At 47.9% G+C, this 12052-nt stretch overlaps 1 protein-coding gene across 3 annotated transcripts in view; it reads right to left on the bottom strand.

Moving 5' to 3' along the window:
- The window catches only part of slc13a4 (solute carrier family 13 member 4), a 148233-nt gene that overhangs the window by 5825 nt on the left and 130356 nt on the right, over positions 1 to 12052 (bottom strand). For 2 of the 3 annotated variants that reach the window (XM_086009036.1, XM_086009037.1), the window contains exons 12-14: positions 4919 to 5073; positions 2668 to 2829; positions 857 to 994 (exon numbers count right to left, since the gene is read on the bottom strand). In XM_086009036.1, coding sequence (XP_085865162.1) covers positions 857 to 994; positions 2668 to 2829; positions 4919 to 5073 — 455 coding nt within the window. The remainder of the gene's footprint in view (positions 1 to 856; positions 995 to 2667; positions 2830 to 4918; positions 5074 to 12052) is intronic. The other variant, XM_086009038.1, reaches the window with a different exon arrangement.

The raw sequence follows: 12052 nt of genomic DNA, 5'->3' as shown, positions 1-12052 counted from the left end.
GTTAAGACCCATTTGCAATTCCATGGACACATTGTCGCAGCATGCGCTGGGCATGCTCCACCCATGTGTACGGACGATTCGATCAGGAAACGGCCAGAGAAATTAAAAAAGTTATATTTTTGTAGAATGTTCCTCCTTGCTCCACAAAAATATTGCTGGCCACTGCTGGCCCAGCCTCACACCTCCTAGGCATCACCTTCCACCCCTCCCCACCCCACCGAGGACCTACCTGCAGGCTTCTGCCAGTGCACCAGCCAGCCGACAGTTCTGTGACCGAGGACTAGCGAGCCATATCGGGTCGCCCAATTGACGAACGCAGCTCACCTGTCAAATTCAAATGAGGCCTGAGCCTGAAAACGGTGACGGAGCCTCTTCACCGCTGGTACAGATGGCCAGCCTGCCCGTTCAGCCCAAAAGTCACAATTGACCTCAATGTCAGTTAAGAGCCCACGACCGTGCCAATCATGGTGGTGATGGGAGCACAACTGAGCTCAGTGTCTCAGTGATTCACACTGGAGTGTAGAGGAGTATGTGCATGCACATTAGTGATCAGAGAGTGATTTATGCTCAGGCATGCCATGCTCCTAACAGAGAGTTCAGCTTACTGCAGATCTAACAAGGGGATGGACTTAAATTGGAAAGCCTTCTCTAATACTTGAAATACGACTTCAACGTAATTTCAGAGTAAAATATAAATTCTTTCCTCTAAAATAATAACCTAAATGTAACCACATTGTTGTACCCATTTTCTGCAGCTCATCCAAATTGAAAAAGAAGACCGTGATTTCCTTCCAGTCAGCCCTCCCACATTCATCCCCGGTGCTTCTTCTCTGCTTGTAAAGAGGATGTGCCTTACCATGTCCTGAATCTGGCAGTGCCCATAGCTGAAGACAATGGCATTTGGTGGATTACCAACGGGCAGCATCACGGCAAAGGACACGCACATTGTGGCTGGTATCAATGTGTACAAGGGATTAATCCGCAGAGTTTCAGACTACAAGAAAAAAAGAAAGGAAGTGTTAAACACAAAGTAATGGATCCTCTGGAGTGAGTTATAGGTTTATGTATAGAATAATGGATACTTGTCAATGATGTACTGAAGCTTGAAGAAATGCTTTGGAGAGACTGGGATAGGGGCATGACAATGTAATTACTTCCGCCTCATTAATGTGGGATTGTTGGGCCAGTTGCGGCCATAAGGGGAAACCCAGTGGGGGCAGAGACCTGATGCAGTGACTCTCCATCCCCGTTTCCACTTCACTGCATCCGGGGAACTGAATGTTCCCTGGGTGCAGCAATGAGGAAAATCAGCCCTTGGCTTCATGATGTATTGTACAATAAAATGGGAATTCTTTAAAGGGGAAGCATCTCCCTGTCTGAGAGTTTTCAGGTAGCACAAGTTCCGGATACAGCAGGGATACCCAGCCCAGAAAATTCCTCTGAAACTCTGCAATACTGGGTGTAGTGGCAAATTTCATGCTTTAACACCATGCTGCAAAATTTAAACCCCAAAACTGGTTAAGGTTCACCTGTGTTTGCAGACCAGCGGCACATCTCACAATGCCTTTACCAGGCAAAAGCTCTCTCAAATTCTTAATTACCTCAAGATAATATTACCTTAGTCTTGAGGAGGCTCCACTATGAAGCATGATGGGGTACAGAGCCATGAATGGTAACCTCAATTAATGTTTTTTTTTAATTATGTTCATTTTTTTCAGGATATCAGTGCTTGAGAATGCAACACTCTGCACATTTTGCAACGATCGAGTGCGCACAGGCCTGATACAACTGGAGTTAAGTGCAGGGTAAACCTCCCTCTATACTGCCCCATCAAGCATTCCTAGGTCAGGTACAGCACAGGCTGGGTGCAAAATAAAGCTTCCTCTACAATGGCTGAACAAGGAAGAAGGCTTCCACGCACTAGCTGTACTGAAATAGCAAATGCACTTATAACAAACTGGTTTATGATTTCACTATGATGCAGAGGAAATCTTCCACTATTATGCCTGAACCCCAAATTTGAAAGGTTCTCCCTCTTTCACTGCACCATCCGTTACCCACAACAGACATCCTCATGGCCTCTCTAAGTGAGACTGAAGGTCCAGTGCTAATCTATGCTGAATTGTGGGCTGTTGTGCTGAGCCACTAGGAAGATGGTTGAACTTCCCAAACCCATTTCAGCCAGGCTCCTCACAGCCAGCAGAAAGAGAAGACTTTCATTCCATCAGTTCTGGCAGGATTTGAAACCGGTTTCAGAGATGAAAGGGCAGCGTTGGCATTGATTAGTTTACCTAATTGCTCATCATGTTCAATTCAAGCATTTTTTCACACAAAAGGTAGTGGAAATCTGGAACACTCTCCCCCAAGAAGCTGTTGTGCCTAGGCCAATTTGAAAATTTCAAAACTGAGATTGATAGATTTTTGTTAGGCAAGGGTATTAAAGGTTACAGAACCAAGGCGGGTAGATGGAGTTAAGCTGCAGATCAGCCATAATCTGTTTGAATGGGCGGAACAGGCTCGAGGAGCTGAATGGCTTACTCCTGTTCCTATGTTCGCAACAAAGTAAAATAGTAATTAGAGAAGCCTTAATTCAATAACAGACAAGACAGTTTTGTGACAGCATAAATGGTCACTGTTTCCATCAGTGTAGGGGATAGGCTTCCTTACCAAAGTGGAGAGAATAGGTAGGAAAACTGTGATGGTAGCTGGATTACTTGCAAATTCAGTGACAACTGATACCAAGAGGCAGGCAATTAATGTAACAGCCCATGGAGGGAGGTTGCTCATTGGTTCCATCTGACGCCCAATCCAATCTGATAGGCCAGACACCTGGAGTAAAAAGACAAATTCAATAAAGAGATGTGTGCACACAGAGGGGAGCTGCAGATTGTAATAAAGAATCCTTTGTTCAAGAAACAGCAAGGGTATATGATGGTATCAAACACCTAAATGATATCCATGGAACACAGTTAACAGTGCAATTTTTAGCTGGTAGACAGTACAGATATGAAAAACAATTTCCTCCATGCATCCTACTTCAGTCACAATGACAAGTCAACTGAGGAGGCTAATCCTTCTCCAGACCATCTCTCCAAATCCTCACTATTTAAGAAAGGAGGGAGAGAGAAAACGGGGAACTACAGACCAGTTAGCCTGACATCAGTAGTAGGGAAAATGCTAGCATCTATTATTAAGGATGTGGTAACAGGGCACTTAGAAAATAATAATAGGATTGGGCAGAGTTCAACACGGATTTATGAAAGGGAAATCGTGTTTGATAAATCTGTTAGAGTTTTTTGAGGTTGTAACCAGCAGAATAGATAAAGGAGAACCAGTGGGTGTGGTGTATTTGGATTTTCAGAAGGCATTCGATAAGATGCCACACAAGAGGTTATTAAACAAAATTAGGGCTCATGGGATTGGGGATAATATACTAGCATGGACTGAAGATTGATTAACGGACAGAAAACAGAGAGTAGGAATAAACGGGTCATTTTCAGGTTGGCAGGCTGTAACTAGTAGGGTACCGCAAGGATCAGTGCTTGGGCCTCAGCTATTCACAATCTACATCAATGATTTGGATGAGGGGACCAAATGTAATATATCCAAGTTTACTGATGATACAAAGCTGGGTGGGAATGTAAGTTGTGAGGAGGATGCAAGGAGGCTTCAAGGGGATATAGACAGGCTAAGTAAGTGGACAAGAACATGACAAATGGAATATAATGTGGAAAAATGTAAAGCTATCCACTTTGGTAGGAAAAATAGAAAAGCGGAGTATTTTTTTAATGGTCCTTGTACACGAATCAGTGTAAGTTAACATGCAGGTACATCAAGCAATTAGGAAAGCAAATGGTATGTTGGCCTTTATTACAAGAGGATTTGAGTATAAGAGTAAAGACGTCTTACTGCAATTATATAGGGCCCTGGTGAGACCACACCTGGAGTATTGTGTACAGTTTTGGTCTCCTTACCTAAGGAAGGATATACTTGTCATAGAGGGAGTGCAATGAAGGTTCACCAGACTGATTCCTGGGATGGGGGGATTATCCTATGAGGAGAGATTGAGGAGACTAGGCCTATATTCTCCAGAGTTTAGAAGAATGAGAGGTGGTCTCATTGAAACATACAAAATTCTTACAGGACTTGACAGGGTAGATGCAGGGAAGATGTTTCCCCTGGCTGGGGAGTCTAGAACCAGGGGTCACAGTATCAGAATAAGGGGTCGGCCATTTAGGACTGAGATGAGGAGAAATTTCTTCACTCAGAGGGTGGTGAATCTTTGAAATTCGCTACCCCAGAGGGCTGTGGAGGGTCAGTTGTTCAAGACAGAGATCAATAGATTTTTGAATATTAAGGGAATCAAGGGATATGGGGATAGTGCAAGAAAGTCGAGATGAGATAGAAGATCAGCCATGATCTTATTGAATGGCGGAGCAGGCTCGAAGGGCCAAATGGCCTAGTCCTGCTCCTACTTCTTCTGTTCTTATGTTCTTATGTAAGTTCAGCCAGCAGAATGTGCCATCCCTCGATAGAGAGACATGTCCATTTTCTCTTCCCTTAGGGTCGGGGCAGTCCATTTTGGTTATCTTCATCAGTATATTTGCTAACTTTGAAAGCTTCTTATAAGCTTGTTAGGTAGATTTAAAATTACCGCACCAATGTGAAGTGACCCAAATAACCATTCTATTGCCTGATCACTTCCATTGCTGTGAAGTAACCACTGTAACTAAGTGACTGTTGCAGGCCTCCAGATAAGCTCACCTGATTGATACATGCAGACTTACTTCCTTGAGACTCCACATGTCCATGCACAAAGAGTCAAATTTAGAAACACACACACTGAACTCGCACTCACACTCACACTCACAACACATGGGCACACTGGACTCACACTCATCGCTGTGCCTGCCTTTACCTTGCAGCCTGCGGCCAAGGCATATCCCCCTCCCACGAGGATGACAATCTCCCACGGCATGTGTTTCTGAAAGTCTTTCCAGTTTATCAGTGGTGCCAGTGGGTTGGGGTCCTTTGAGATCTTCAAATTCTTTGAGTCCTTTGCACTTTCCTCATCTGTACCAAAAGAAATGACAAGGTTCAGAAAAAGATTGAAGCTTGTTCTCCAACAAGGACATAAGCTTGTTCATATGAGGTTATAAGGGATGTGGAAAGGCATTTGAACTATCCTACTTTTTTCAGAAATGTTGCAGCTTTTGATTTTATCTTCTCATAAATTATGATCTCTTTACCCATCACTTTGCCTTTGCCCCTGTGTGTGGGAAACGCATCTCAGACTGTCTCTTAAATAACTGGCGATAGCAGTATAAGGAATTGAAGCATCACACTGGAGCTTTTCTAAGATTGGGTATCAGACACACTGTTGGGGCAAGGTATATGGACCTTCAGTCATCATTCAACATCTGCTCTCTAAAGGCCAAGTAGCTCAGTCGTGACGGCTAGACTAAAAGCCAGAAGGTCTCAGGTTTGAATTTAGGCAAATTAAATTAGTATGTTCTCTTCGAACATGGGGATACAGCAGGAACTGCATGGTGCTGGCTATACAGTTCCAGTATCTCCTGGTTGATTGGCAATAAAACAAGGCTCAATGCCTGAACAAATAGGGTTTTCAAACCTTCATTGTGTTCTTTAGGTTATAGAGGGATATGTTCATTGGTGCAGTCTGTGTTAGCAATCCTATCAGAAGAAGGCAAACTACTGAAAAAATTCATAGCTGTTTCTGTTCCCCAGATTTAAGAGGTTGTCTGCAAATCATTTTTCCTACATGCCAAAATATCCAAATAACAGCTCTTAGTTTTGTGGAACGTCCAGCCCCTGACTAACATCACCTTCTCAAACCCTGACTAACATCACCTTCTCAAACGCTGACTAACATCACCTCCTTCAACCTGTGACTAACATCACCTCCTTCAACCTGTGACTAACATCACCTCCTTCAACCCCTGACTAACATCACCTTCTTCAACCCCTGACTAACATCACCTCCTTCAACCCCTGACTAACATCACCTTCTTCAACCCCTGACTAACATCACCTTCTTCAACCCCTGACTAACATCACCTCCTTCAACCCCTGACTAACATCACCTCCTTCAACCCCTGACTAACATCACCTTCTTCAACACCTGACTAACATCACCTTCTTCAACCCCTGACTAACATCACCTCCTTCAACCCCTGACTAACATCACCTCCTTCAACTCCTGACTAACACCACCATCTTCAGCCCCTAACATTAACTTCTTGTACCCCTGACTAACATCACCTCCTTCAAACTGTGACTAACATCACCTCCTTCAACCCCCGACTAACATCACCTTCTTCAACCCCTGACTAACATCACCTCCTTCAACCCCCGACTAACATCACCTCCTTCAACCCCTGACTAACATCACCTACTTCAACCCCTGACTAACATCATCTCCTTCAACCCCTGACTAACATCACCTCCTTCAAACCCTGACTAACATCACCTTCTTCAACCCCTGACTACCATCACCTCCTTCAACCTGTGACTAACATCACCTCCTTCAACCTGTGACTAACATCACCTCCTTCAACCTGTGACTAACATCACCTCCTTCAACCCCTGACTAACATCACCTCCGATAACCTGTGACTAACATCACCTTCTTCAACCCCTGACTAACAGCACCTCCTTCAACCTGTGACTAACATCACCTCCTTCAACCCCTGACTAACATCACCTCCTTCAACCTGTGACTAATATCACCTCCTTCAACCCCTGACTAACATCACCTCCTTCAACCTGTGACTAACATCACCTCCTTCAACCTGTGACTAACATCACCTCCTTCAACCCCTGACTAACATCAACTTCTTCAACCTGTGACTAACATCAGCTTCTTCAACCCCCGTGTGAGGGTGCCGATTAGTTCCCTCAGTAACCCCTAGATGGCACCTTCACTTGTTTCTTTCCCTTTGCTAATTGTTACTAGTTTCTCCTGTGTTTATTACTTAACTGCCTTTTATCAGGTTTATTGGTTTCACCTGTTTTTGCTTGTATTTAAGTTCTGTGGTTTCTTCCCTCTGTGCTCAGTCTTGACAAGCCATTTGCCTAGTGGTAGCTTGTCTTGAGCTCCTATGTTTGTAACTGTTTACCTGTGTGATTCTAGTAAAGTACTTTTATTTAAGACTGCATACCTGCTTCTCGCCTCGTCTGTCTGCACTTGGGTCCAGAACCAACCTCGCCCTGACAGCAAGACTGAGCCAGTATGGACCCAGCAGTGATGGAGGAATTTTGTACTATTCTCTCCCATCAAGGTGCTTTCCTCAGCCGCCTTGAGCAACTTCTCCAAAGCATTTTGGACAAGGTAAATATGTGGACTCAGACCATTCAACATCCAGCCGCTGTGGCTTCTGCTCAGGATGTTCCTCCTCAGTCAGTTCCTTTGGGTACTACCCCACCGGTCACCGACCTCCAGACCCACCGAGAGCCTCACCTACCCGTGCCAGAGCACTATGACGGTCATCCGGGCAAGTGTCGCGGCTTCTTGACCCAGTGCTTCCTAGTTTTTGAACTCCAACCCTCCATGTTCCTATCACCCCACTCTAAGGTAGCGTTCATCATATCACTACTCTCGGGAAAAGCTCTCGCCTGGGCTACCGCTATCTGGGAGCAGCAATCTTTCGTCTGCTCGGACATTCTCCTTTTCGCCGAAGAGATGAGCAAAGTCTTTGACCATCCTGTGAGTGGACGGGAGGCAGCTAAGAGACTTTTGAATCTCCGCCAGGGCAACTGCAGCGTAGCCAACTTCGTCATTGAGTTCCACACACTCGCTGCAGAAAGCCGCTGGAACACCGAGGCCCTTCTCTCCACATTTCTTCATGGCCTTGCTGAATCTATCAAAGATGAACTGGCATCCAGAGAGGTTCCGGAGGACCTTGACACGCTCATCTCCCTTGCCATCAGAGTGGATAACCGCCTCCGGGAGCATGGTAGAGAGAGGAGATTCACTACTTCCACAGAGGTGAGATCTTCCGGTGTTTCGAATCTGACCAAGAGTTTCCAAGTACCCCTGAGTCCACCTGTTAGCACTGAAGAGGAACCTATGCAACTCGGCAGAACTCGGCTCTCCCAGTTTGAGAGACAGAGGAGATTGAGAGGGGCGTTATCTTTACTGTGGCCTGTCTGGCCATCTCAGAGCCACATGCCCTGAGCTTCAGGAAAAAGCCAGGAGGATTGGGAAAATACTGACAGATCAAATCCCTTCTCCTACCCCTTCTGTCTTCCAAACCCTGCTTCCCGCTCAGCTCTCTTGGGAGGGACAACAGTACAACCTCCAGGCGTTTGGTGACTCCGGGGCCGCTGGCTGTTTTATCGATGCCACCCTTGTGCGCAGCCTGAAAATTCCTTTCTCCCGCCTTGACAAGCCTTTACAAGTCACCGCCCTCGACGGCAGGCCCCTTGGTTCTGGGCGCATTCATCATATCACCGGAGTATTACATGTCCAAGTAGGGGAGAGACATCAAGAGTTGCTGCAGTTTCACCTTATCGATTCACCTGAGCTCCCTCTCTTTCTTGGACATCCGTGGCTCTCTCTTCACAACCCTCACATTGACTGGACTACCGGGACTGTGCTGGAGTGGGGTCCTTCATGTCTAGCCAACTGTCTTAAGGTCTCCCCTAGTCTGCCCCGTCCTTCCTCTCCCGAGCCAGCTGATCAGCTGGACCTTGCTCATGTGCTCCCTGAATATTCGGACCTCCATGCTGTGTTTAGTAAGAGGCGGTCCACTACACTCCCCCCACACCGGTCCTACAACTGTGCCATTGGTCTCCTGCCTGGCACTAGCCCCCCTCGGGGTCGGCTCTACTCTCTCTCTGGCCCTGAGAATGTTTCCATGGAAGAATACATCAAGGAAGCCCTCGCTACAGGTTTCATTCGCCCTTCCACCTCCCCAGCGGGTGCTAGCTTTTTTTTTGTAAAGAAGAAGGATGGTGGTCTCAGGCCTTGCATAGACTATCGGGGGCTTAACAAAATTACCATTAAGAACCGCTATCCTCTCCCTTTGATGTCTTCAGCGTTGATCTCCGCAACGCGTACAACCTGGTCTGCATTAGGGAGGGGGATGAATGGAAGACTGCCTTTATCACCCCTAGGGAATATCTCGTCATGCCCTTTGGTCTCACTAACGCTCCTGCTGTCTTCCAAGCACTGGTCAATGACGTGCTCCGGGACCTGCTGAATCAGTTCGTGTTTGTTTATTTGGATGACATTCTCATCTTCTCAAACTCCCCCCAGCAGCATGTCCAACACGTCAGACGGGTGCTGCAGAGACTCTTGGAGAACCGTCTCTTTATCAAATCCGAGAAATGTGAATTCCACGTCTCTAAGGTCACCTTCCTGGGCTACGTCATCTCCTGTGGAAGTGTCCAGATGGATCCTAGCAAGGTTCAAGCCGTCTTGAACTGGCCGCGTCCCACGTCGGTTAAGCAGGTTCAGCAGTTCCTGGGATTTGCCAACTTTTACAGACGCTTCATCCGCAACTTCAGCTCCCTTGCCGCCTCCCTCTCCGCATTGACCAAGGGCTCGTCTTTATGGTTCAGTTGGTCTTCTGAAGCGGAACGGGCCTTCCAGGAGCTCAAACAATGCTTCACCTCTGCTCCCATTCTGGTACACCCTGACCCCACCCTGCCCTTTATCGTAGAGGTGGATGCCTCGGATATTGGAGTCGGGGCTGTCCTGTCCCAGCGCTCCCCTAAGGACCAAAAGCTACATCCCTGTGCCTTCTTTTCCCGTCGCCTGAAGCCAGCAGAGAGTAACTACGATGTCGGCAACAGGGAGCTCTTGGCAGTTAAGTTGGCCTTGGAGGAGTGGAGACACTGGTTGGAGGGAGCAGAGCATCCTTTTGTCGTCTGGACCGACCATAAAAATCTGACATATATCCAGGACGCCAAGCGCCTTAACCCTCGGCAGGCCAGGTGGGCTCTCTTCTTTAACCGGTTCAACTTTCTCCTGTCTTACCGCCCAGGGTCTAAGAACCTCAAACCGGATGCCCTTTCTCGCCAGTTTGACCACTCGGAAAAGGACCGGACCCCGGAACCTATCATCCCCAGTTTCTGCATCGATGCTCCCGTCGCATGGGAGATTGAGACTGTGGTGTGAGGGGCCCAACGTCAGGAGGCTGATCCTGGAGGAGGCCCTCCTCATAGCCTTTATGTTCCCAGTCAGGTGTGCGCCCAGGTCCTTCAATGGGGGCACTCTTCTCGATTGACTGGTCATCCTGGGATCCGTCGGACTCTCGAGCTCCTTAAGAGGAGGTTCTGGTGGCCCTCTATTGAAGCCGACACCCGGGCCTTTGTCTCCGCTTGTCCCGTCTGTGCCCAGAACAAGACATCCCAACAACCTCTGCTTGGTCTCCTGCATCCCTTGCCCATCCCCAGCCGTCCCTGGTCTCATATCGCCCTGGATTTCATCACCGGGCTACCTCCACCTGAGGGATTCACTACCATCCTAGTTGTGGTCGATCGCTTTTCCAAGGCTGCTCACTTCGTCCCTCTTGTCAAGCTTCCCTCTGCCAGAGAGACTGCCCAGCTGGTTGTCCAGCATGTCTTCCGCCTCCATGGCTTGCCCCTGGATGTTGTCTCTGACCGTGGTCCCCAGTTCTCATCCAGGTTCTGGAAGGCTTTTTGTTCCCTCCTGGGCGCTTCCATCAGTCTCTCCTCTGGGTTCCACCCACAGTCTAACGGCCAGACTGAGAGAACCAACCAAGATCTGGAGAGGGTGCTAAGAAGCTTTGTGTCCTCCAATCCTTCCACCTGGAGCAAGTATTTGGTCTGGGCGGAGTACGCGCACAATACCCTTCAGAGCTCCTCCACTGGCCTCTCACCTTTCAAATGTCAATATGGCTTCCAACCGCCACTCTTCCCTGAACAGGAGAGGGAGGTAGGAGTCCCGGCTGCCCAGGGGTTCGTCCAACGCTGCCGCCGTACCTGGAGGAGGGTCCGATCCGCCTTGCAGCTCACTTCTTCTCGGCAGAAAGTGCAGGCTGACCGACAGCACCGCCCAGCTCCTCGGTTCTGGACCGGACAGAAGGTCTGGCTGTCTACCCGGAATCTTCCGCTCCATGTGGAGTCCCGCAAGTTGGCACCCCGGTTCATCGGACCTTTTAGGATTTTGGAAAAAGTAAACCCTGTGGCCTACCGGTTCCTCCTTCCTCGGTCGATGAAGATACATCCCACGTTCCACGTCTCTCACCTCAAGCCGGTACTTACCAGTCCCTTGGTTCCTGCTTCCAGACCTCCCCCCCCCGCCCCACATAATTGACGGTCAGCAAGCCTACACTGTCCGTCGCCTCCTTGAGAGTCACCTGGTTAGGAGGAGCATTCAATACCTGGTCTACTGGGAGGGTTATGGTCCTGAAGAGCGTTACTGGGTTCCGGCCCGGGACATTTTGGATCCTGAACTCATCAGGGATTTTCGCCGTCGCCACCCTGATCATCCAGGAGGAATGTCAGGAGCCGTTCCTAGGGGAGGGGGTTCTGTGAGGGTGCCGGTTAGTTCCCTCAGTAACCCCTAGATGGCACCTTCACTTGTTTTTTTCCCTTTGCTAATTGTTACTAGTTTCTCCTGTGTTTATTACTTAACTGCCTTTTTATCAGGTTTATTGGTTTCACCTGTTTGTGCTTGTATTTAAGTTCTGTGGTTTCTTCCCTCTGTGCTCAGTCTTGACAAGCCATTTGCCTAGTGGTAGCTTGTCTTGAGCTCCTATGTTTGTAACTGTTTACCTGTGTGATTCTAGTAAAGTACTTTTATTTAAGACTGCATACCTGCTTCTCGCCTCATCTGTCTGCACTTGGGTCCAGAACCAGCCTCGCCCTGACACCCCCACTAACATCACCTTCTTCAACCTGTGACTAACATCACCTCCTTCAACCCCTGACTAACATAACCTCCTTCAACCTGTGACTAACATCACCTCCTTCAACCCCTGACTAACATCACCTCCATCATCTCTTGACTAACATCACCTCCTTCACCCCCTGACTAACATCACCTCCTTCAACCCCTGAC

Source organism: Somniosus microcephalus, chromosome 16 (assembly GCF_052327205.1).
Source record: "Somniosus microcephalus isolate GS21.2 chromosome 16, FLI_Smic_1.0, whole genome shotgun sequence".
Classification (NCBI taxonomy): Eukaryota; Metazoa; Chordata; class Chondrichthyes; order Squaliformes; family Somniosidae; genus Somniosus; species Somniosus microcephalus.
The sequence above is the reverse complement of the archived record's forward strand: the minus strand, read 5'-3'. Positions and strand labels throughout refer to the sequence as shown.